The following is a 21,054-nucleotide window of genomic DNA, read 5'->3' on the forward strand; positions in this document are numbered from 1 at the left end:
GGGCACTTTGTCATCTGGCCTTTGGGCCTCGCTGCCCTCCCCCATCAGTTGCTCAACACCCCTCCCCCACCCCGCCCACCATCCTCATCCTCATCCTCATCCAATCCCAAGGACAGATGGGGGCCAGCAGAGAGGGAGAAACATGACCACAGTGAAAGCACTCTCAAGTGGTAACACAGTGCTGGGGTCACAGCTGTGTCCCCAGAGGCCTGGTCAGTCTCTCATGTCCGGCCTTGATGTCTGGCCAGACCTGGGCTAAAGTGAGTCTCACTTGGTAGGGGGCGGATATTTCGGAATCCTAAGGAGAGATGGAGGAATCTGTTGGTGCCAGATTATTCCAGCAGACACACCCCAGTTAGAAATGCAGTCATTCTTGTGGTCGCTCATCCATCCATCCATTCAACACACATTGATTAAGCCCCCACCATGTCATGATGTAATAGGAGGACGTAGAGGTGGGCAGTGGACTCCCTAACTGGATTGACCAGGTAGGGACATGACTGGTGGGCTTAATCCTTGTCCCAGGCTAGATGAAGGTCCTTTGTCTCTGCCCAGCGGTCTGAGCAGGGTGGACACCTCCAGCCCCCTCCCCTCAGGCACACAGGCGGGCGGGTGGGTGCGCAGACACACACGCTCCCAGCTGCTGCCAGAAACCCCCCTCCTGTGGTCTCTCTGGCCAATCACAGCACTGAGGAGTAAGTCCCACTGTCCGGTGGCCCCCAGGGAGTGTATTAGCACATTTGAACCGCTCAACCTGCAACTGACAAAGCCTGGGGCCTTGGGAGGGGACACAGCAGGAGGGGTGGGGGCCTGTGGGGAGCTCTCCTCCCCTCTGCCTCTCATGGGGAAGCTCAGGACTAGATTAAGCATTCTGGGGCACAGAGGAATTTGGGGGCCCCAGCTCCAGCCGTGAATAAGCGATCCATAAAATCCCAATTTACACACTCACTGATCAAACAGCCCATCTACTACCCCAGGAGGTTGGGGGTGGCTCCTGGGCCTCCCCTGCTCTCAAAGAAGGTCCAGGGGAGCTGGGAACTGGACACAGGACACAGGCTCCCAGTGTTTTCCCTGCAGACTCAGTCCCATTCCCAATCCCCCTGAGGGGCATCCATGCCAAGGGCGTGGGGCCTGCCGGTACCCCCAGTGAGCTGGCTGCCTTGGGATGGGCTGGGGGGCTGCCTCAGTCAGGCAGCCATCTTTGTCCACCCTCTATGAATAACAGCTCCTTTTTTCTCTTGTGTTGCCCTGGGGCCGCCAGGCCTGACTCCAACCTCATCAGAGCTGCTAATCACCTTTCCAGCTCTCCTCTCCTCCCCGCCCCCTTCTTCCCAATAGCCCCTCCACGTTTTCTCTGGACCCTCCGCCAGGAGCTGCCCTGGGATGCTCAGAGCGCCTTCCTTCCACAGTCTCATCTCACCCCAAAGCTAGGCAATATCCAGGAACACAAGGGGCTCCAGGCTGGTACTGTGTCCCCAGCCCATCTTCTGGGAGACAGCAGGTAGAGAGAAATAGCCTTGCTATTACCCTAGTCCCTGCCACCAAAGAAAACACAATGCGTCTCCCTCTTGCCTAGGTGTTGTTTGCTCCCCTTGGTTAGGCTGCCTGCAATTTCACCAAGAGAACACCATTTTGGTTAACAAGGATTCTCTTTTAAACCAAATGGAACCTCTGGGAGGCTCCAGGCTGTCAGCCAGTCACACCTCCAGGAGGATTAGCAAGGCTGATTCTCCTTCTCCCTCCCTCCTGCTCAAGGTGAGCTGCATGGGCCATTAGAAGTGTTCATGGAGGCCGGGGAAAGCGAGTCTTTGGGGCTGGGAATTGCCCACCACACCGCACCCCACTTCTCACTACACGTGAGCTATGTTGGAACAGGTCAGAGACGGATGTCAGCTCCTGGGCCCTGGGGGAAGAAAGGAGTAAGGGCTGCCCTGTCTGTGCTTCCCAGAGGCCACTGCACACTGGGCTGGGGGCTGGATCTCAATTGTCTCATTCAGTCCCCTCAGCAGACTGGTGGGAGGATTGTGGTGTGAGCCTGTACTATGGTGAGACACACCCCTTCCCTTCTCCCCTTTCTCCACTTCACTGGCTGCTCCAGGTACCCCACCCCAATAGAGTCTGGACCCATTAGTAACCTGGTTAAGGCAGATGTCTGAAGGGCGCCCTGAAAGACTGACCCACGGCTTGCAGGGGTCTCTGAGCCCACTCTAGCAAGCCCTTCCTCCCTCCCATGACTCAGGCATTGCAGGGCGTGAGCACTGGCCTCAGAGTCAGCCTCTGAGATGTGGGACAATGTCTTGATCTGTTTCCTCCATTGTGAAATGGGAGGTGGAGAGGCAGCATCCCCCTCACAGGCTGGCCTGAGGGCAGTGAAGGAGAGGTGGAACTTTCCTGACTAGCTGGAGGGGCCACCTGTGCAGGACCCGGGGCAGGCTCCAACTCGCTCCTAGAGACTGGCTAGGTGCAGTGGCCTGGGAAAGAGGTAGGGGCTGCTCTCCAGGCCCAGAAGGACCCCACTGATTTGACAGAGGACTCCAAAGAGAGAACACAATCCTGGAGCTGCCTGCGGGGCCCCAGAAGAGCACTGCCTTGCAGGAGTGAGTTCCCTGTCCTGCCCTGACCAGCTGACCATCGCTGAAAATGCAGTCCCTAGCCACAGCTTCCCAGGATGTCCTCGCCTGACCCCTGGCTGCTCTGAGCTGTGTCCTGGGACATCTGTCACCAGCCTCTCCTCTGCTCATAGAGGGAGGAGCACCAGGACCCTCCCATGACCCTCCCAGCCCACCCTCTGCCACTTAGAAACTGCCAGGCAGGTCTCATGTTCCTGCTTCAGGTCCCTCTTGACAGCCCACTGTGCCCAGACGTAACTTCATCTTGAGCCACATTCTTCACTGTCCCCGGAAATCTTAAGAGGAGATATAGGAATCCAGGTGAGAATCTTAGGACTCTCTGGGAGGGTCCACAGAGACCTCAGACTCAACACGCCCGGGGAAAATATCTCCACTTCCTCTCTCCAGATTCCATCTCTTCAGCTAGGCTGGAAACCTAGGATCCCCCGTGTCTGTCTCTCCAGCCTCCACTCATCTAGCGGGTCATGAAGTCAGGTTAACACTCTCTCTCTAAAACAACCCACAGCTCTCATGTTCCCCACAACAGCTGGCCCCACCTCTGAACTCTGTCTCTGTTCTCTGCTCTCCTAATCCTTCTTCTGTATAGATGCTAGGATGGTCTTTATGTCTAAAACAGAATCAGCCTCCTACCAAGCACAGAGACGAGATGCTAAACCCTTCAGCCTGGCACCAGAGGTGGATGCGTCTGTCCTTCCTTCCAGCTTCAGGCCCTTCCAGCTCCTCCAGTCACATCAGCCCATTCTTTCTGAGGCTGTTCCTGTCTCCCTCTTTGGTGCCCCAAAGCATGTCCTGGGCATTTCTGCCCTTGCACTCCAATGCCCAATTTAGAGGTGACATCACTTGTTAACTGGGTTCCCATTCCCTCCGCTGCTCAGTCAGCCCGTCTGCGAGCCCTGGTGCAAGCAGCTCTCCAGCCCTTTCTGCAGCTCTCTCTCTACCCTGACCTGCCCCTTCCCAAAGTCCCCTCCCTCAGAAAACACTCCCTGACACACAGTGGTAGAAAGAGCAGGGCCACTGGGAACGAGGATGACCTGGACTTTTTTTTTTTTTTTTTTTTTTTGAGACGGAGTCTCGCTGTGTCTCCCAGGCTGGAGTGCAGTGGCGTGATCTCGGCTCACTGCAAGCTCTGCCTCCCGGGTTCACGCCATTCTCCCGCCTCAGCCTCCCAAGTAGCTGAGACTACAGGCGCCCGCCACCACGCCCAGCTAGTTTTTTGTATTTTTAGTAGAGACGGGGTTTCACCATGTTAGCCAGGATAGTCTCGATCTCCTGACCTCGTGATCCACCCGCCTCGGCCTCCCAAAGTGCTGGAATTACAGGCTTGAGCCACCGCGCCCGGCCTGACCTGGACTTTTTAATGATCGTCATGACTTTTTGTCAGCAATTATTTTTTAAAAAGATGACTTGGTTTTTCATTGAGGAACAGGGATTTGCAGTTATCTCTGCGCTTTGTCCTGTCTGGAGTCAGTTCCCCTCCCTGAGGCTCTGTTTCTTGCACACAATGCAGCCTTGCACCTGTGCACTCAGTGCACTGAGGAGAGGGCACAGGTGCTCGGTGGAGACCACTGTGGGCTGTCGTCTGTCCACTTGGGGCGCCCCTGTGATCTGGGGCTGGCAAGGTCCTTCCAGTGCCTGTTTCCTCTTGGGTCTGCATCTGGGGCTCCTCTTTGCTTGGGACTTGGCCCTGCATGAGCGTGAGATGGAGGATGAGGCCAGAGCTCTTCACCACTTTCAGACTTAGGCCCCTTTCGCAGTCTGCAAAACTTGTGACCTGTTCTCGAAAATATTTTCTCAATGAATAAAAGAAAAATACATGGGACTACAAAGGGAATTAATAACATTGGCTGGGCATGGTGGTTCACACCTGTAATCCCAGCACCTTGGGAGGCTGAGGCGGGCGCATCATCTGAGGTTGGCAGTTCAAGACCAGCCTGACCAACATGGCGAAACCCTGTCTCTACTAAAAATACAAAATTAGTTGGGTGTGGTGGCACTTGCCTGTAATCCCAGCTACTTGGGAGGCTGAGGCAGGAGAATTGCTTGAACCCAGGAGGAAGACGTTGCGGTGAGCCGAGATCACACCATTGAACTCCAGCCTGGGCAACAGAGCAAAACTCCATCTCAAACAAAAACATTGGAATACAGTTATCTGCAGAACTCCTCAGGGTCATGGACCACAGGGCTCAGCCCAAGAGCCTAGAGTCTCCTGGAGGGCCCCACACTTCCCCTCCATGTAGCCAGTTTTAGAATCCAAGGTCTGTTTGGGTGGCATGTGGCCTCCAAAAGGCTTAAGCCTTAAGTCTGGGTGATCCTGTGTGCCCTGGCCCCAAATATGGCCCCTTCCCGTGCATGGGGGTGGGAGGGAGACATGCCCCCACAGGGCCAGTCCTGACCAAAAGCGAGGAAACAGGCCCAGGCAGCCCACCCAGAAGTCCCCAGCAGCTGCCTCGGCCCCTCCTGCCCTCTTCCCAGCCCTGGGGGGGCTGAGCCGAGTAACTCCAGCTATGCAGCCCGGCCGGTCCACCTGGGTGTAAGTGGGCAGGGCTGTCCTCAAGGGGGTGGCCCCCCCACACCTGCAGGGCCACAGGGACACAGAGGGAAAAAGATACTGGGGGGAGGGTGCTGGAAAAAGACTGAGCGACCACAGCAGCTCCTGTCTGCCTGCTCCCATATGGGATTCTCAACACAAGCCAAGTCCAGCCCTGAGTGCTTCACACACATGAGTTCATTTAATCGAGCGAGGACATTATTCTCATGTTGCAGATGAGGAAACTGAGGCTCGGCTAACTTGTCTAAGTCACCAAGCTGGAACAGATGGCACCCCCAGCAGTCTTGCTCCAGATACTTCTCTGCCTGCCACAGTAGGGGGTGGTGTTCCCACTGAACAGCTGAGAAAACCGAGAGAGCAGTTCATTCCCACCCTCTTCCTCAGTCTCCCCTCCCCACCCAGCCCTCCTCTCTTGAACCCCCTCCCACAACTTAGCCACCAACCCCACAGCTTAGCATATCTCAAACTTGTTCTCATGGGACTAAATAAATCCTTGCCCAGGTCTGAGAGGTGCTGGCCTCACGGCTAGGACCTGGGACTCTGGTTAGGGTCTCAGCCAGACTCTGCAGAGCGATCAGAAAGGGCGGCAAGACTGAGACTGTGCTCAGAGGCGTGGGGAAGAGAACGGCTCCCGAGGACCAGATTTCTGCACGACTGTGGTGGCCCCTGCAGCTCTGCACAGCCCCTCCTCCCCTTTTCCTCAAAAGAAGCATATCTTCCATGAAAGATTTTTGGCTTCACAGGACTTGGCTCCATCTGAGAACATGTGAGCCATCTCTAGAAGCGCTGAGTCCCCATCGGTGGAGGCACTTAGCACCAGAGAATGCCTTTCCTGGGAGGGGCACTCCCGGGCAGGTGGAAGGGCTCCCCGCTCCTCTCCACAGTTCTCTGATAGCTAACGATCACTACAAACTCAACAAGTCCCAGAATGGACTCCTGACCTCCTCCGACCTCAACCTCCCAGCTGCCTTCCCCATTTTAGGCAGCTCCTTTTTTCTCAACAAGCGGCTCAGTCCCCAAAACTCAGGCCTGAAGAGGACCACAGTGTGGAAGACAGTGGTACAAGAATGGCCAGCCCATGCCGGACACGGTGTGCCTGGAAAGGAAGCCCCTTCCTGGAGGAGTGAGGACCCGGCCACTGATGAAGTGCTGTCTCTCCAGAGAGCAGGGAGGAAGGCGCGGTTTCTCCTGGTGTCCAGAGAGTTCCCAGGGAGTCCCTCTGCTCCAGCAGAAGCCAACAGACAGGCTGGGTGTGGAGGGAGCCGCATGATATAAGGGCTGGGGAAGTGGGATCCTTTTTCAGGTATAACCTAAATCCTACTAGTTTTCTTTCCCCACTGGCCTGGAAAGAACAAACACCTCCAGATTCTTAAGCATCCAAGGGTCAAATAGGGCAATCGGCTGCAGGTGGACCCTCCCCAAGCAGTGGCCCTTGTCTCACTTTGCTTCTAATGACCACCGACACAGCCTCCCGCAGGAAAAGGCAATCTGCTCAGGACTCCTCTGAGGCAAGCCCCTACTGTCAGATGCTGGTCCTCCCCATTACAGCCTCTGAAACCTGTCCTGTACCCTCGCCATAGCCTAGAGCCTGCCATTCCCCAGCTCACATGCCCTCTGTGGCTTCCTTCTGCTTAGAGAATACAGGGACAGTGGTCCTAAAAGCGTAGCTTGTCCCTTTGGCTCTTTGCTGGTCCCCAACATCTTGTGAGCTCCTTGAAGGTGGCACCACATCAGAAAATAATGGTTGCTGGATGAATAGCTACCTGGATAAAATATTCAAGGCCTCACAGCCATGATACATGCTAGGCGCTTATGGCAAAGCAACACCAAAGCTGGGGCCACCCTTGGGCTCTCCCTGGCCATGTGGGAGGCTGCAGGTGGTTAAGGAAGCCAAAGCATAAAAGCCCCAGCTCAGAGCCTGGTCCATAGGTGTCCACTGCATGTGTGGGGAGGCTCAGGAAGGCCGATCCTGGCTGGACACCCGCGGGAGCAGCTGAGGGTCACCCAGAGCCTTGCACGGTACTGGACACAATGCGCAGGTGCTCAACACAGGTTTGTTAATAGTAAATGAAATCTCGTGGCTCACGTCTGTAATCCCAACACTTTAGGAGGCCAAGGTGGGCAGATCACTTGAGGTTAGGAGTTTGAGACCAGCCTGGCCAACATGGCAAAACCCCGTCTCTACTGAAAATACAAAAAAATTAGCTGGGCATGGTGGCCTGCACCTGTAGTCCCAGCTACTCAGGAGGCAAAGGCATGAGAATAGCTTGAACCCAGGAGGTGGAGGTTGCAGTGAGTGAAGATCGTGCCACTGCACTGCAGCCTGGGTGACAGAAGAGACTCAGTCTCAAAAAAAAAAAAAAAGAAAAAGAATTTAAAAAGAGTCAATGCAGCCTCTTTGTCGCATCTTCACATCCATCCCTGATTAATCACAACACTGGGCTGGGGACCATGTGGACCATGTGGCCTGAGTCTGCCCTGGCAGTGAGAGGGGACAGAGGGAGGTATGCTGCTACCTTCCAGATTCCTGTAGGCAACCATGCTGCCTCTCCTCCCGCCCACCTCCCCACCCGCTCTCTGCGCTGACTCCATGTTGGAGGGGACTTCAAAGATGGTCTGGCAGCCTGGTTGCAGTGTCTCACACCTGTAATCTCAGTACTTTGGGAGACCAAGATGGGAGGATCGCTTGAAATCAGGAGTTCAAGATCAGCTTGGGCAACATAGTGAGACCACCATCTCTACAATTTTTTTTTAAGATGGCCTGGGCAAGCACTGCTGTGGGCCAGAACTTTCACACACACACATGTCCTTTCCCCATCCTCACTCCTACACCAGAAGGTTGTTCTCTGGAGTCCCTGGGCCCTGAGCCACTAAGCGGGTCACCAAGGTAGGCTTCAGAATCAAAGGGGCAGACTATTTGAAACCAGGGCCACATCACCATCATACGAGGTTCTTATCCTCATTTTAGAAATGATGAAATTGAAACCCAAACAGAAGAAGTCACTTGTCCGGAGTTACATCTGATTAGCAAAAGGGGGTTGCTGAAGCCCAAGGCTTGGTCTCTAGGGTAGGGGTCATGACTGGTCATCATAAAACTGGCTTGGGGCTACGGAGGCAGGCCATGGCCACTGCCCAGCTCTCCCACTCACTGAGAACCCCCACTCTGCCTCCAGCCCTGAAGATGAATATTCCAAAGGCTGACACTGTCCATACCTCGATGGAAACGGAAAAGACAGAAGGCACTCAGGGGGGTTGCACTGCAGTCTCCTTTCCTTGGCTGAGCAAACTGGGGAAATGCCGGCCTCAACAGTAACCACAGCCTTGACCACCTGCACCTAGAGTCATTCAAGACTAGGACTCAGGTTTCCTAGCTCCTGACTCCTTTCATCCTCACAATATCCTGCTTAGGAGGTGGACACCATTCTTCACTCTATTTTCTCACTTCACAGATGAGATACAGAGTGTTTAACAAGTGTGTGGAAGCGTTAACTATGATTCATCAAGATGCTTATGAAACTGCTCGGAGAAGAGCAATTGCCACTTGTTCCTGGAGACAAATGGACCCTAAAAAAAAAAAGTGCCCGGACAGCCTTCTCTCCAAGCCACATCGTCAGAGATGAGATGACCAGCCCAGACCCTGACCCAGCCAGTGTGAACTCTTCCCACTTAAAACCTGGCCTAGCACCTTGGTCTCATACCCTTGGTACCTTGGTTCTGGAGGTCCCGCTGCCAGTAATAAGACTGTGGAGTGAGCACTGGATGGGGAGGTCAGAAAACCCAGGCCGCAGGCATGACTCTGCCCTCAGCACATCAGAGAGAGCTGGACTGGGGTAAGAGTTTCTTGACATAAGGTCCCTATGGGCTTTAGGGGATCCAAGAACCCTCTAAAGCAGAATGCAAAGTCTGGTGTCGATTAATGGAAGTGCATTTTTCTGGGGATGCCTTTCATCAGTGCCTCCAAGGGCTCTGTAAATCAAAAAAAGTTATGGACCCCCAGAATGGTTAATCTTGGAGGCCCTTCCATGCCCTAGTATTCTTGGGTTACATATGGGTTTAAACGTGAAGTACACTCCCCATCCTTCAAGGCCAATTCAGTGGCTGCTGTGGGAAGCTCTAACACATTTCTTGCTTCTTTGACTGAAGGGAAAGACTGGAAGCCCAATGCCACAGAGCCTGGCAGGGTCCCTCTGCCCTGATCTCCCTCACCAGACAGCCAGCTCCCAAAAGGGGGTAGGACCAGCCCAAGGCTAAGATGGCAGATGCCAGCACCCCATGCTTGGCCTTTTGTGGCTCACCCCCCCACACACACACAGTCTCTGTCCCCTGGAGAGCAGGGGGTCTTAGGGCTACAGAGCACAGGGGCCCGGGGCCTGGAGTCCACATCTCCCTGCTGCAGCCCTGGAGCTTCGAGGAGCCATACTCCTTCCAGGAACCTGGTTTTCATTAAATCGGGTAAAGGAGTCATTAACTGCCAAGTCCAGAAGAGGCAAAGTTCTGCTAGAAGGCACAGGGAAGGTGAGGGAGACCAGCCTGTCCCTTGCCCTCCCTGGCTGACCAACGGCGGGGGGAGGGGAAAGCAGGGCTCCTAAGGGTCCAGCAATGGCAGCAGTCAGAGCTGGCGGGGAGAGTCGGGGGAGTCCTGGCCCAGATAATAAGCAATTGTTAATGTGATCCATATGGATCCTGACTGGCCTCTCTGTTTAACAGGATGATAATGGCAGGGAAAGAATGCTGGTCTGTGGGGAAGGGAAGGGGCAAAGTCCTCACTGGACTTGGGGGGATGGGGTAGGGTCATGGGGAGGAGGAGGAGGAGGCGAAGAAGGGAAAGGGAGAGGAGGAGCCCCACCCAGGGGTCTCCACCACCCAAGAGCACAGAGCTGTTCACCTGAAAGTGGCCAGATTCCATGCTATGCAGACTGCCTGGCTAAAGGCCCTAACAAAACCCCTTTTATTCAGCCAACCAGTATTTATGGAGCACCCACAAGGTGTCAAGCCCTGCGGCAAGCCCAGTGGGGGCAGGGCCAGGGAGTACATGCTCCACTGCAGTCAAAGCCCAGAGTGGATCCCGCCACAAAGGCGGAAGGGAGCACAGGTGCAGGCCACGGAGGGAGGAGCAAGTGACAGAAGCTCCGGGCTGGGGAGGTGATGCAGAGGAGTCGCGCATCCGAGTTGGGCCCTGAAGAATAAGGAGGTTGTGGAAAGACAGGGACAATGGGGAAGGCATTTGGCTGGAGGAACAGCGGGAGCAAAGGCAGAGAGGCGTGAAATTGCGTGGAGAGAGCCCTAGATCTCAGCAATAAAGCTGCGGCCCCGGCAGGGCAGGGAGGGGAGTCCTGATCCATAAAAAGCTGTGGCCATGGGTGAGCAGAAGAAAGTCAGGAAAGGGCTCTCCGACGCCACACTCAGTCTGGGTGGCTCTCCCCAGCTTTTCCCCAGGCTGGCACTGGAATTGACAGTCACGGGATCCTCACCCAGCCCTCAGCCACACCACGGCCAGAGAATCGGGCAGGGCCTCCGAAGCCAAACTCATTTATGTGTCTCTCATCTCCTTCTTTTTCTTCTTCTGGGGTGGGGGTGGGGGGCAAGAGGAACCCCCGCGAGGAGTGCGGGTCATCTAGGCCTCCCTAGAAGCAACTCCTCTGCCCCACACAGCCTAATTCCCTTTGGCCCAAAAGGGCTTCGCCCAGAAGATACTACAGCGAGGACACGAGGGTCGCTCCCGTCTGCCTTGGACGCCAATGGAATCAAGTGGAAAGAAATGAAATGGTGTTAAACATGGGAAAGGGGATTTACGAGGCCTGTCACCCGTCCAGCACAGCCACCCCAGCAAGCCCCGCCCCTTTCCTCGCCCACCCCAGGAAGTCCCGCCCCGCCCCCTGCCCGCGGCTCGCTCGGCCGCCCGGTACCCGCGTCCCACAGCTGGGTGGCGGCGGCACCACAGCACCAGGCTGCCCGGCGCACCCATCCTTGGGGGCTAAGGCACAGCGGGGAATGGCGTCGGCTCCGTACTGAGAGACTCGGGGAGGCTTTAGGAGGATGCTACGGGATTTCGGGGTAGGCTGCGGGAGGGTCTGGGACTCCCTCTGCAGGGTCAGAGGGCTTCACACCGTGCCATCTGCGGGCCCAGCCCACTCCAGAGACTGGGCGGCTCCACAGGGGAGGCCCCACGGCCCAGGAACCGGGAAGCCCCCCTGCGCCGTAAGCCCAGAACTGGGCTGGAACCGGGTCCCCACTCCTCGCTGTCCGGCCGAGAGCAGGAGACAGCTCCGCCGCCACAGCCCCAGCGGACGACAACACAAACATTCTTCCGTCCTCTATTCTCCTCCAAATTAGGTATCCATGGAGACAGGGCCGGCAGCCTGACAGCCCTACGGCCTAATCCTGATTTAGTGACCGTCCCTTTAACAGCCCACCCACCCGTCCACCCACCCCTGCGTTCCGGGCTGCCGCTGGGCGCAGGGTCCAGGCCGCGCGCTCTCTGCCCCGCGCAGACCCCTTCCCAGACCTCCTCCTCCGGCGGGGGCAGGGGGACCAGAGGGGCTGGGGAAGGGGACCAACATTTGTTGATCACCTACAGGGTGCTCAACAATCTGCGAAGGACCCTCTGCGGAGGGGGGTCGCTAGCATGCGAATGTCTGTGTAGACCAGGAGAGGGCTCTTGCGGTGGGGAAGTTTGAGGGGCCCTCTCTGGAGAGCTGGGAGCTCCGGGGGTACCCCTTGTTTCCTGTAGCCCCAGGGTGAAGGTGAGTACAGCCTCCTACAACGCCCTGACTCTGAGATGGGGGCTCTGTTCTCCCAGGCCAGAGGAGAAGACATGAGGAGGGTGGGCGCTAGGGGCGCGGGGACCCTAAGTAGCCTCGGTCTCCTGTCACTGCCCCGTCACCATGCTGGGGAATCTCCGGGCCAGTAACCCAGCCCCCACCCCTCCCACACACACAGGGGCCGCTGGACAAAGACCTGACGGAGTGGGAGGGGCCTGCGGGCCGGCCCTCGGGCTCCGGACGCTGGATCCTTCTGGGACCCGAACCCGCAAACCCTGGCTCCCCACCCCCAGGCCAGCAGACGCCCCCAAGCCGGCTGCTCGCTTTCGCTGCAGCCTCCGCACTAGAGGGGGCTGTGAGACGGGTGCCCGTCGGCGGCCGGGCGGCGATCCCCTGCTCTGCCTGCCCCTTCCCCCCGGGAAGTGACCCTCGGCTCCCACGCACCCGCTAGGGTCTCTCGCCGGCCCTGCCCTCCGACCCCCGCCGAGTTGAACCCCGCTACCCGCAGCCCCCGCCCTCTCGGCCCTCTCCGGCCCCGCGCCGGCGGACAAAGCTCCGGACACCCCGACCAAACGGTCACCTCCCCCCGCCCCATCCCGGCCCGCCCGCGGCCCCGTACCTCGGCATCACGGCCGGGTCCTAGGTGAGTGTGCGCGGCCTGGGGGCGCGTCCGGCCCGGGGACCGGGGCGGGGGCGCGGGCCGGGGACGACAGGCCTGGGCTGGGGGGCAGTGGCGCTCACCATCCTGGAGCTGCTGCGCTGCGGCTGCTGCGGCCGCCGCGGGCGGGAGCCGGACTGGGCAGTGGGGGTGGCCGGACAAGGGGCGGCCCCGGCTCCCCCCGCAGGCAAGACCCCCACCCCCACCCCCGCCTCCCCTCGCCCGCCCCCAGCGCCCTCCCTCGCAGGCCCTCGCTCCCCTCCCCTTTCCCTGCTCCTCCCTCTCCTAGTGCCCCTCTCTTCCCCCAACTCCCGCCCCTTCTCTGGCCCCTCCACCCCCGGCTTCTTCCCCGCCCTCCCCCACCTCGCCCCCGCCCCGCCCCCACCTCCCCTGGGCTCGCCCAGCCCCTCCTCGCCACCCTCCCGGCTGGCCCCGCCCCCTCCCGCCCCTGGCTCTAAAATAAATTAGCCACAGAGGGGAAAAAAGAGCAAATGACCCTCGGTGTGGAGAGTGTCCTTCGCCACTCTCAGACCCGTCCGCCCCGCCTCTCCCGGCCGTCGGAGCGGGAAGTTGGGGTAGGGGTGGGGGTCGGGCCGGCGGGTAGGGGTGGGGGACGGCCCGGAGACGGGGCCGAGGCCGGGACTGAGCAGCCCAGCCCGTCGAGCGTGTCCGCTGGATGTGGGCGGCTTCCTGGGTCGAAGGGCAAAGGGGAAGGCAGCTGGCCTGGGCCCGCCCCGTCCGCGGGCCGCCGGAGACCCCCTTTCCCAGGACTGCCTTGGCCCCCTGGCCACAGCCTGGAGAACTCTAGCTCACTTTCTACGCCCCCAGGTGAGCTGAGCACCCACTGAGCGCGGGACTCTGCTGCGCCTGCCCTCCCGGGCAGCAGAGGGCAGGACGCACCGCCAGGCAAGGCCCCGGCTCTGCGCTGATGCCACTCTGGGCGCGGGTGGGTGCGGGGCAGGAGGGCGAGCACTGGAGGGGGCAGCGGACTGTGGGGTGTAAAATCAAAACAGAGGGCTCCACTGGAAGGCTTCCCCAAAAGGCAGCAGTCACACTGGGCCAAGCAGGATGACTGGCAGGAAGCAAAGATGAGGGATGAGTCCCAGACCTCTAGTCAACTGAGAGGTATCCAAAGACATTCGTTCAACAGATACACACTGAGTGTTAACTTTGTGCCAAACATTGGACTGGGCACCAGGGATACCCAAGAGAGTCCAAGAGGCACGGCCCTATCTTCCTGGAGCTCCTAGTGGAAGGGTAGACAGAATTCTGCCCAATACACACACACTCAAGGCTTCATCAGGGTTAAAGGCCAGGAACCCTCTTTGCCCCAGGAGAAGGTGGGAGGGGGGCTGTGCTGATGATGGAGGGTCCAGAGAACCTTCCTGATGTTGAGCTTCCAGACATCCAAGGCTACGGTGTTTCCACCCAAGGGCAGTGCTTAAGGATCCTCTCTCCTGTGAGCTTTTTTCCTTTTGAGTGGCTGCCTAGCCTGAGTGTCAGTAGGGCAAGATTGGCCCTGACCCCCTAGCCTGCAGAACTCCAAACACTACCCCCTCCCTTCTTCTAATGCGGATTCCCCTGCAGGCTCTGGGGTCTGACAGGTCTGGGGCACTCCTTTAGGTGCCACCCAGAGAAAGGGAAGGGGAGGGCCTCAGTAGCTCCCACTTCTTTCCCAGCCCACATATGGAAGCAACCAGCACCCACGCAGGTTCTGGAACTCGCCAAGGTCAGTGTCTTTTCCACCTCCACAATTCTCTCTTCCTTTCCACTCCACACCCCTGGGCCCTGCCCTGGCACAGGAGGAGGGATGTGTCAAGGCTCAGAGTGCTAGAGTAGCCCCTGGCTTCAGAATCAGGCAGGATGAAGGGAGCCACAGCCACCATGCTAGGAGACTGGAACCCTTGCTGGAAGGATAATCCCAGGATACCAGCTGGAAGGAACTCCTTGAATATTTCCTTATTGTTGGAGCATTGGAGGCCCAGAGAGCAGTGACACACTTGGGGTCACACGGCAAAGCTGGATATAGAATCCACTGCACTTTTTCCACCCCTACCCGTCAGGTTCCCCAAAAGCCAGAGACAGGAACTAAGGGAAAGACTAACGTCCTCATGAGCTGGGTGCCTCAGCCAGCAGGATTAGTGCCAGGAAGCCAAGTCTGGCATTGCCAGTGGGGATCCTGCTCTACCATGCTCCAGGGAAGGGGGGATGACAGGAGTGGGGTTGGACTGAGGGGCTCAGCCTGAAGGAAGGAATTGATCATGCGCTCCCCTGGAGTGGGGATCCAGTTCTCCTTCATCTTCTAGGAGTCTGGGAGTAAAGGAAGGACAAGCTTAAAGCTAATGAAGGCCTTGCTGGTGAGATGGTGAAAGACATCGGCCCACTGAAGAAGGCCTTCACTGGACTCCAGGGGCAAGGCCAGCAGCTTGGCAGTACTGAGTTTTTTCCAATGGGCAGACTGCTGTGGGTCACATTAAGAGGTTTAGTTAGCAGGTGGGGGTGAGGCTGATCACGTCACCCCTCCACCTCCCACCCCGCACCAGTGCTCAGGCGATGAGGTGTGTGGTTCCCCCTCCCAGAGCTCATTAAAGTCCTGTTAATATATCATCCAGCCTCCTGGGCTGACAAATCCTCAGTCCTGGCAGAAGGCTGTTCATCACATCTCTACCTCCTGCCCTCTTGGGTGGGGCCCTGAGAGACTGATCTCTGAGGACTCTGGGCTGACCCCGCTCCTGGCTGTCCCCAGTCAAGGGATCTGTGCCCTGAAAGCCCCTGCTGAGGTGGTTGTGATCATCCGCAGGCAGGTCAAGTGCCTGGCAATGGATTGGATAATAATAGTGGTAATGATGGCGGTAATGTGTGGCTTCTGCAGAGGGCCCTCCATTCTTTCCCAGCCCTTTTGCTGGTATCCAAGGTGGAGAATCCCACCCCTATCCCGCCCCCAGGGGAGACAGGTGCTATGCTTGGCTGTGTGGCTGAGTGCAGGCACCTGCTGCGGGCGCATGCCTGTGGGTGTGCAGCAGAAGTGTGGGAGTGTGTGACCTTCTTGGTCCAGAGACCTGCAACAAGGGCTTTCTAAAAACATTAAGAAGAAAAATAACTCCATGGGTCTGGGGAGAATCAGCACTAAGGATTTTGGAGGGAGAGGGGAGAGTTAGAGGGAGGAAGTAAAAGCTAGAGAGAGAGGGTGGGAGGAGCAAGTAGGGTGAGGAGGAAGGAAAGAAAAGGGCCCTGGGTGGGGGGAAGGATGGGGTGGGGGGAGGAAGGGAGAAAGAAACGGAAGAGAGGAAGAGGAAAGGGCGGGGAGGCCTCTTTGTGGTCCTCTGGACTGGCCACTCAGGAGTCATTATGAGCAGGAAAGGAAGGAAATGTGTCCTGGCTTGGGGATTGGGGTGCGTGCCCAGAGGGCACCACACCCAGCTGGGCTCCCCCCCCATCACACTTGCCCGGGACTCAGGCTGCTGTCCCCACAAATGGAAGCTCTAGCCCTTCTCATTCTTGCTGTTTGCCCATCAAAGCCCAGTTCCCAGTGCCTCCCCAATCCTGATCAAACCACCCCCAAAACTCTTACTCTTCATGAACATATACCAGCTTTGCCTTCCCACTGTGCTAAAAGCTGTGTCTGGTCTGGATCCTATCCCCACCCCACATCCAGCCTAGGAGCCCTCAAGAGCCTCTAGGCAAACTAGAAAACATGTTCCTCCCTCTGGGCAGATGCAGCTCAGACTTGGGAGGAGGAGCTGGGTGGCTATCAGTCTCCACTCACTCCCTGGGGCCTGACACTTGGGGATCCTCATACCTTACTTCCAAAATCCTTATCCCACACGTGGCCCTGCTGTTTGTTCTGTGAGCAGAAGCACATCTACCCCCCACCATCCTGCAGCATAGCTTTTTAGCCAGCACCCCAAATTAATCCCACCATGTACCTTATAGTAACACAGAAACTCACTAAACACTCATACCTTTTTAATACCTCAGAATCTTTCTGCCTGGAGTCTCATTTCCCTACTCTGCCTGGTGAGCTCCTATTCATCCTTCAGAACCCAACTCAGGTATGCCCTTCTCTGTAAAGTCTTCCCTATCTGTCCCGCATCCTAGCAGAGCTAGTAGCTCCACTCCCAGAGCACTTCCAATCCTTTTTTTCCCCCTAGTTTCTAGGGGTTGAACCCACTCCACCCTCTCCAAAGGCAGAAGCCTCCCCTAAGTCCTACATGATCTACCCTCTAACATGCTAGCCCATCTGGAACCTCCGGAATCCCACTGGGCTTCTTCACTCCCTAAAGCTTACAGACCCAGGGCAAAATAAGGAACTGCAAATCCAAGTGGCCCAGAGGTCTCTCCACCCCCACTCTGCCCTCTCTGGGCCTGAGCCTGACAGGAGATTCCCAGCACATCTGGTTGTACTTAAATCATCCAGCACTACTGGAGCAGGTTCCCTGCTTCTCTCCCTTCAGCCCCGGCCTCCTCCCCTTCCTAAACCAGCCTTCCAGGTCTCTCCTCCAGGATGCCTTCCCTGACTCGCCCATCCTTGGTATCTGCAGCCCACCCTTGAATCTCCACCTCTTTGGGCCTGGAGTCTGCCAGGGTGTGGAAGGGAGGGTGTGTGCATAGCAAGACTCAGTGTAGAATCTCATCCTTCCCGAGCATTGGTCCTAGATAGAAACCTTCCCTTCAGTAAGGAAGGGAGCCAGCCAAGAGCCTCCGCTCTGCTCCCTTGGCCTCAGGGGTGGCTGTCTCCAGTTATGGGTGTGTGTAGTGGGGAGGAACAAGTTCAGATCCAGGCAGAGCCATTCCTGTGGCAACTCTTGCTGTCAGCCATCTTCCAAAGAGCTTTGCAAAATGTTAAAGACCAAAAGAGAAATAAATACAGAGAATATAGCAAGTATAAGAATGCACAGTCTAGGCCGGGCACAGTGGCTCATGCCTATAATCCTAGCACTTTAAGAGGCTGAGGCGGGTAGATCACCTGAGGTCAGGAATTTGAAAACAGCCTGGCCAAGATGGTGAAACTCCTTCTCTACTAAAAATACAAAAATTAGCCGGGTGTGGTGGCAGGCACTTGTAGCCCCAGCTATTTGGGAGGCTAAGGCAGGAGAATCACTTGAACCCTGGAAGTGGAGGTTGCAGTAAGCCAAGATCACGCCACTGCACTCCAGCCTGGGCGACAAAGCAAGATTCTGTCACACACACACAAAAAAAGAATGCATAGACTCTAAAGAACAAGTTTGTAACCTACCATGACCTGCTCCACCAGGGCTCCAGGTTTGAATGCGCATTCATTCTTTTATTCAATAGCATGTACTGATGCCTGAGTGTACTAAGTTCTAGGAATAGTGACTCAAGTAAGATCCCAGGGTCAGTGGCGGACAGGGAAAGGTGGATGAACACATGCTGCATGCTGTAATGGACATGAGTCAGGGAGGTACCTGGGTGCCGAGGTTGAAGGTCAGAGACCCTGGGCTGAATACAACCTTTGTCACTTTCTTGCACTGTCTCTGGGGAGCCACTGAACCTGGGGGAGCCTGTCTCCTCACCTGGAAAAGGACGATGATGTGACCTCACAGGGTCGTGGTGGGATTCAGATGAGATAATGTGTGTGAAAACACCTTGCAAAGTGCTAAGTGAGTTGTTGCTATCATGATTAGGCTCAGGGGCTGCCTATCTGACACTCATTTTTCTAATGCCTCAACAGCTGTCTCTCTTACCCTCCCAGGGCAGGTGCCACGTTGAAGAAACTTCTGAGGGTGAAGGACACCCACCCTAGAGCAGTGGGCAGTTAAGCTGCCCGCACAAACACACACACACACTCTTTAGTTACACAAGCAGAACACCTTTTTACAAAAATTCGAACGGCATCATGTGCCTACAACCCCAGTTACTCAGGAGGCTGAGGCAAGAGGATTGCATGAGTCCTGGGCAACATAGCGAAACCCATTTCTATTATTTAAAAAACACCAAAAAGAAAAAATAGATAAGCAGAAAACAAAAAATTAAAAATCCAACACCTTTAATCCCACCACCCAGAGATAACCACCAGTAATATTTTGGAGTCAATTAGCCAGACACCTGTGATCCCAGCTACTTGAGAGACTAAGGTGGGAGGATTGCTTGAGCCAGGGAGATTGAGGCTGCAGTGAGCCGTGATCACGCCAAGCACTCCAGCCTGGGCAATAGAGCAAGACCCCATTTCAAAACAAACAAACAAGCAAACAAAAACCATTTTGGAGTCAGTTAGATATTATTTTAGACAGGGAGAGAGAGAGAGAGATCTCCACAGTGTTTTATAATATAGTTTTCTTAATAGACAATTTTTTTTTGGCGGGGGAGGGATCCTTGCTCTGTTGCCCAGGCTGGAGTGCAGTGGTGTGATCATGGCTCACTGCAACCTCCACCTTCCAGGTTCAAGCAATTCTCCTGCCTCAGCCTCCTAGCTGGGATTACAGGCATGTGCCACCACAGCTGACTGATTTTGGCATTTTTAGTCAAGATGGGGTTTCACCATGTTGGCCAGGCTGGTCTCAAACTCCTGACCTCAAGTGACCCACCCGCCGCGACCTCCCAAAGTGCTGGGATTACAGGAGTGAGCCACCGCATCCGGCCAATGGACATATATTTTGAACATCTTTTCCTGTCTATAATATGTTTATACCACACAATTGTTAATGACAGCTTAATATTCCATCAAGTGGACATGTCTGAACTAATTTAAGAAGTTTCCTGGCCGGGCATGGGTGGCCCTCGCCTATAATCCCAGCACTTTGGGAGGCCAAGGTGGGCGGACCATGAGGTCAGGAGTTTGAGACCAGCCTGGCCAACATGGTGAAACCCTGTCTCTACTCAAAATACAAAAGTTAGCTGGGCACGGTGGCGCACTCCTGTAGTCCCAGCTACTAGGGAGGCTGAGGCAGGAGAATAGCTTGAACCTGGGAGGCAGAGGTAGCAGTGAGCCAAGATCTCACCACTGCACTCAAGCCTGGGCAACAGAAAGACTCCTCTCAAAAAAAAAAAAAAAAAAAAAAAAAAGTTTCTTTTGTTGTTGATTTTTTTCTGGAAATAGAAGCTTCATGAACAAACTTGTAACTTCCACCTTTGTGCACGTGTCTAATCATTGCCTTAGGATAAAGTTCTAGTAACCAGAGGTTAGGAATGCATATTTTTATCTCTGAGGAGCCAGGAGCCCAGGCCTCTGGGCAGTTCTCACCTCTCCTCCAGGCAGCCCTCCCAGACCTCCAGGGTTGAGTACATCTCCCATGGTCCTTTCCTCTCCAAGTAGCTTCATCTCTTAAAGACCTGCCCTGAGACCCCTGAAAAATGCTGAGAAGGTCTTGCTGGTGACAGCCAGGAGGGGCCAGGGTGGAGAACACAAAGCAGGCTTGTCTGGGGCACGGGAAGAGGCCCCGCCCTCCATGCTGCTGGCCCAACATTCCTCCTGGACAATGGCTGCCTTGGGAATCCCGGGAATGAAGGAGGCGGGCAGCTTCCCCGAACCTGCGCCCTCCACCCCCATCAGGTTGTGCCCTTTCCCCAGATGGAAAGCAGGGGCACTTTACATTGTGGCAGGGTGGGGAGGCCAGCTAGCATCCATGTCTACAGCCCCCGCCCCTCCTTTTACCAACACTAATCCACAACGCCCCGCCCCCTCATCCCCATGGACCTTGGGCGAGTCCTGCTCCCTCAACTGTAAAATCAGGAGCTTGGATTCAGTGGTTGCAAAACTCCCCACAGATCTCAAAGACCAAAATATAGTGACTAAGACATGCACAGGCTTTGGAGCCAGGTTGCCCGAGTTCAAATCCTGGGCTGCCCTTTACCCTGGGAACATAAGCCCCTGGGTTGCCCGCTTCTCTCTCTGCAAAGTATGTTTGTTGATACAGCTCCACTCCCTCCCAATGGGAAGGCAAACTCCTCAAAGTCTATGAATCCCGATCCATGTGTAACTCTGCTCAAAATACTAGCCAGATCTCCAACCCCAGACCCCCTCATGCCCTGTGCGGATTTTGACCCCTGGACATTTGCCCAACAATTGGCCACACTTCTGGGAGCTGCGATGGGCACCTGATGCCCCTGAGGAAGCATCCCTCCCCAGCGTGTTTCCATCTTCCCTTGCATCAGTCATAAGGCCATAAAGCTGTAAATGGTAAAGGCTTACTGGGGCACAAAAAAACTTTAAATATAGGATAACTCTTATTTATTTATTTATTTAGAGACAGAATCTCACCCTGTCGCCCAGGCTGGAGTGCAGTGGCGTGATCTTGGCCCACTACAACCTCCGCCTCCCGGGTTCAAGTGATTCTCCTGCCTCAGCCTCCTGAACAGCTGGGATTACAGGCATGCGCCACCTTGCTCAACTAATTTTTTGTGGGTTTTGTTTGCTTGTTCGTTTGAATAGAGACGAATTTTCGCCACATTGGCCAGGCTGGTCTCGAACTCCTGACCTCAAGTGATCCACCTCCCGAA

The 21,054-nt window shown here is 56.0% G+C and overlaps 1 protein-coding gene and 1 long non-coding RNA gene across 3 annotated transcripts in view; one reads left to right on the forward strand and one right to left on the reverse strand.

Annotated features, from left to right (window-relative positions):
- FIGNL2 (fidgetin like 2) overlaps window positions 1-13,054 on the reverse strand; it is a 31,472-nt gene extending 18,418 nt beyond the window's left edge. Inside the window, exons 1-2 of one of the 2 annotated variants that reach the window (XM_077954282.1) lie at window positions 12,559-13,054; window positions 4,146-4,314 (exon numbers count right to left, since the gene is read on the reverse strand). In XM_077954282.1, coding sequence (XP_077810408.1) covers window positions 4,146-4,284 — 139 coding nt within the window. In that variant the 5' untranslated portion in view covers window positions 4,285-4,314; window positions 12,559-13,054. The remainder of the gene's footprint in view (window positions 1-4,145; window positions 4,315-12,558) is intronic. The other variant, XM_015151750.3, reaches the window with a different exon arrangement.
- On the forward strand, window positions 11,080-12,565 carry LOC144332906 (uncharacterized). The gene is made up of 3 exons (XR_013401111.1): window positions 11,080-11,511; window positions 11,756-11,921; window positions 12,118-12,565. It is a non-coding gene; the product is annotated as an uncharacterized LOC144332906 (long non-coding RNA).
- Window positions 13,055-21,054: the final 8,000 nt, after the last annotated feature.

Source organism: Macaca mulatta, chromosome 11, assembly GCF_049350105.2.
Source record: "Macaca mulatta isolate MMU2019108-1 chromosome 11, T2T-MMU8v2.0, whole genome shotgun sequence".
Classification (NCBI taxonomy): domain Eukaryota; kingdom Metazoa; phylum Chordata; class Mammalia; order Primates; family Cercopithecidae; genus Macaca; species Macaca mulatta.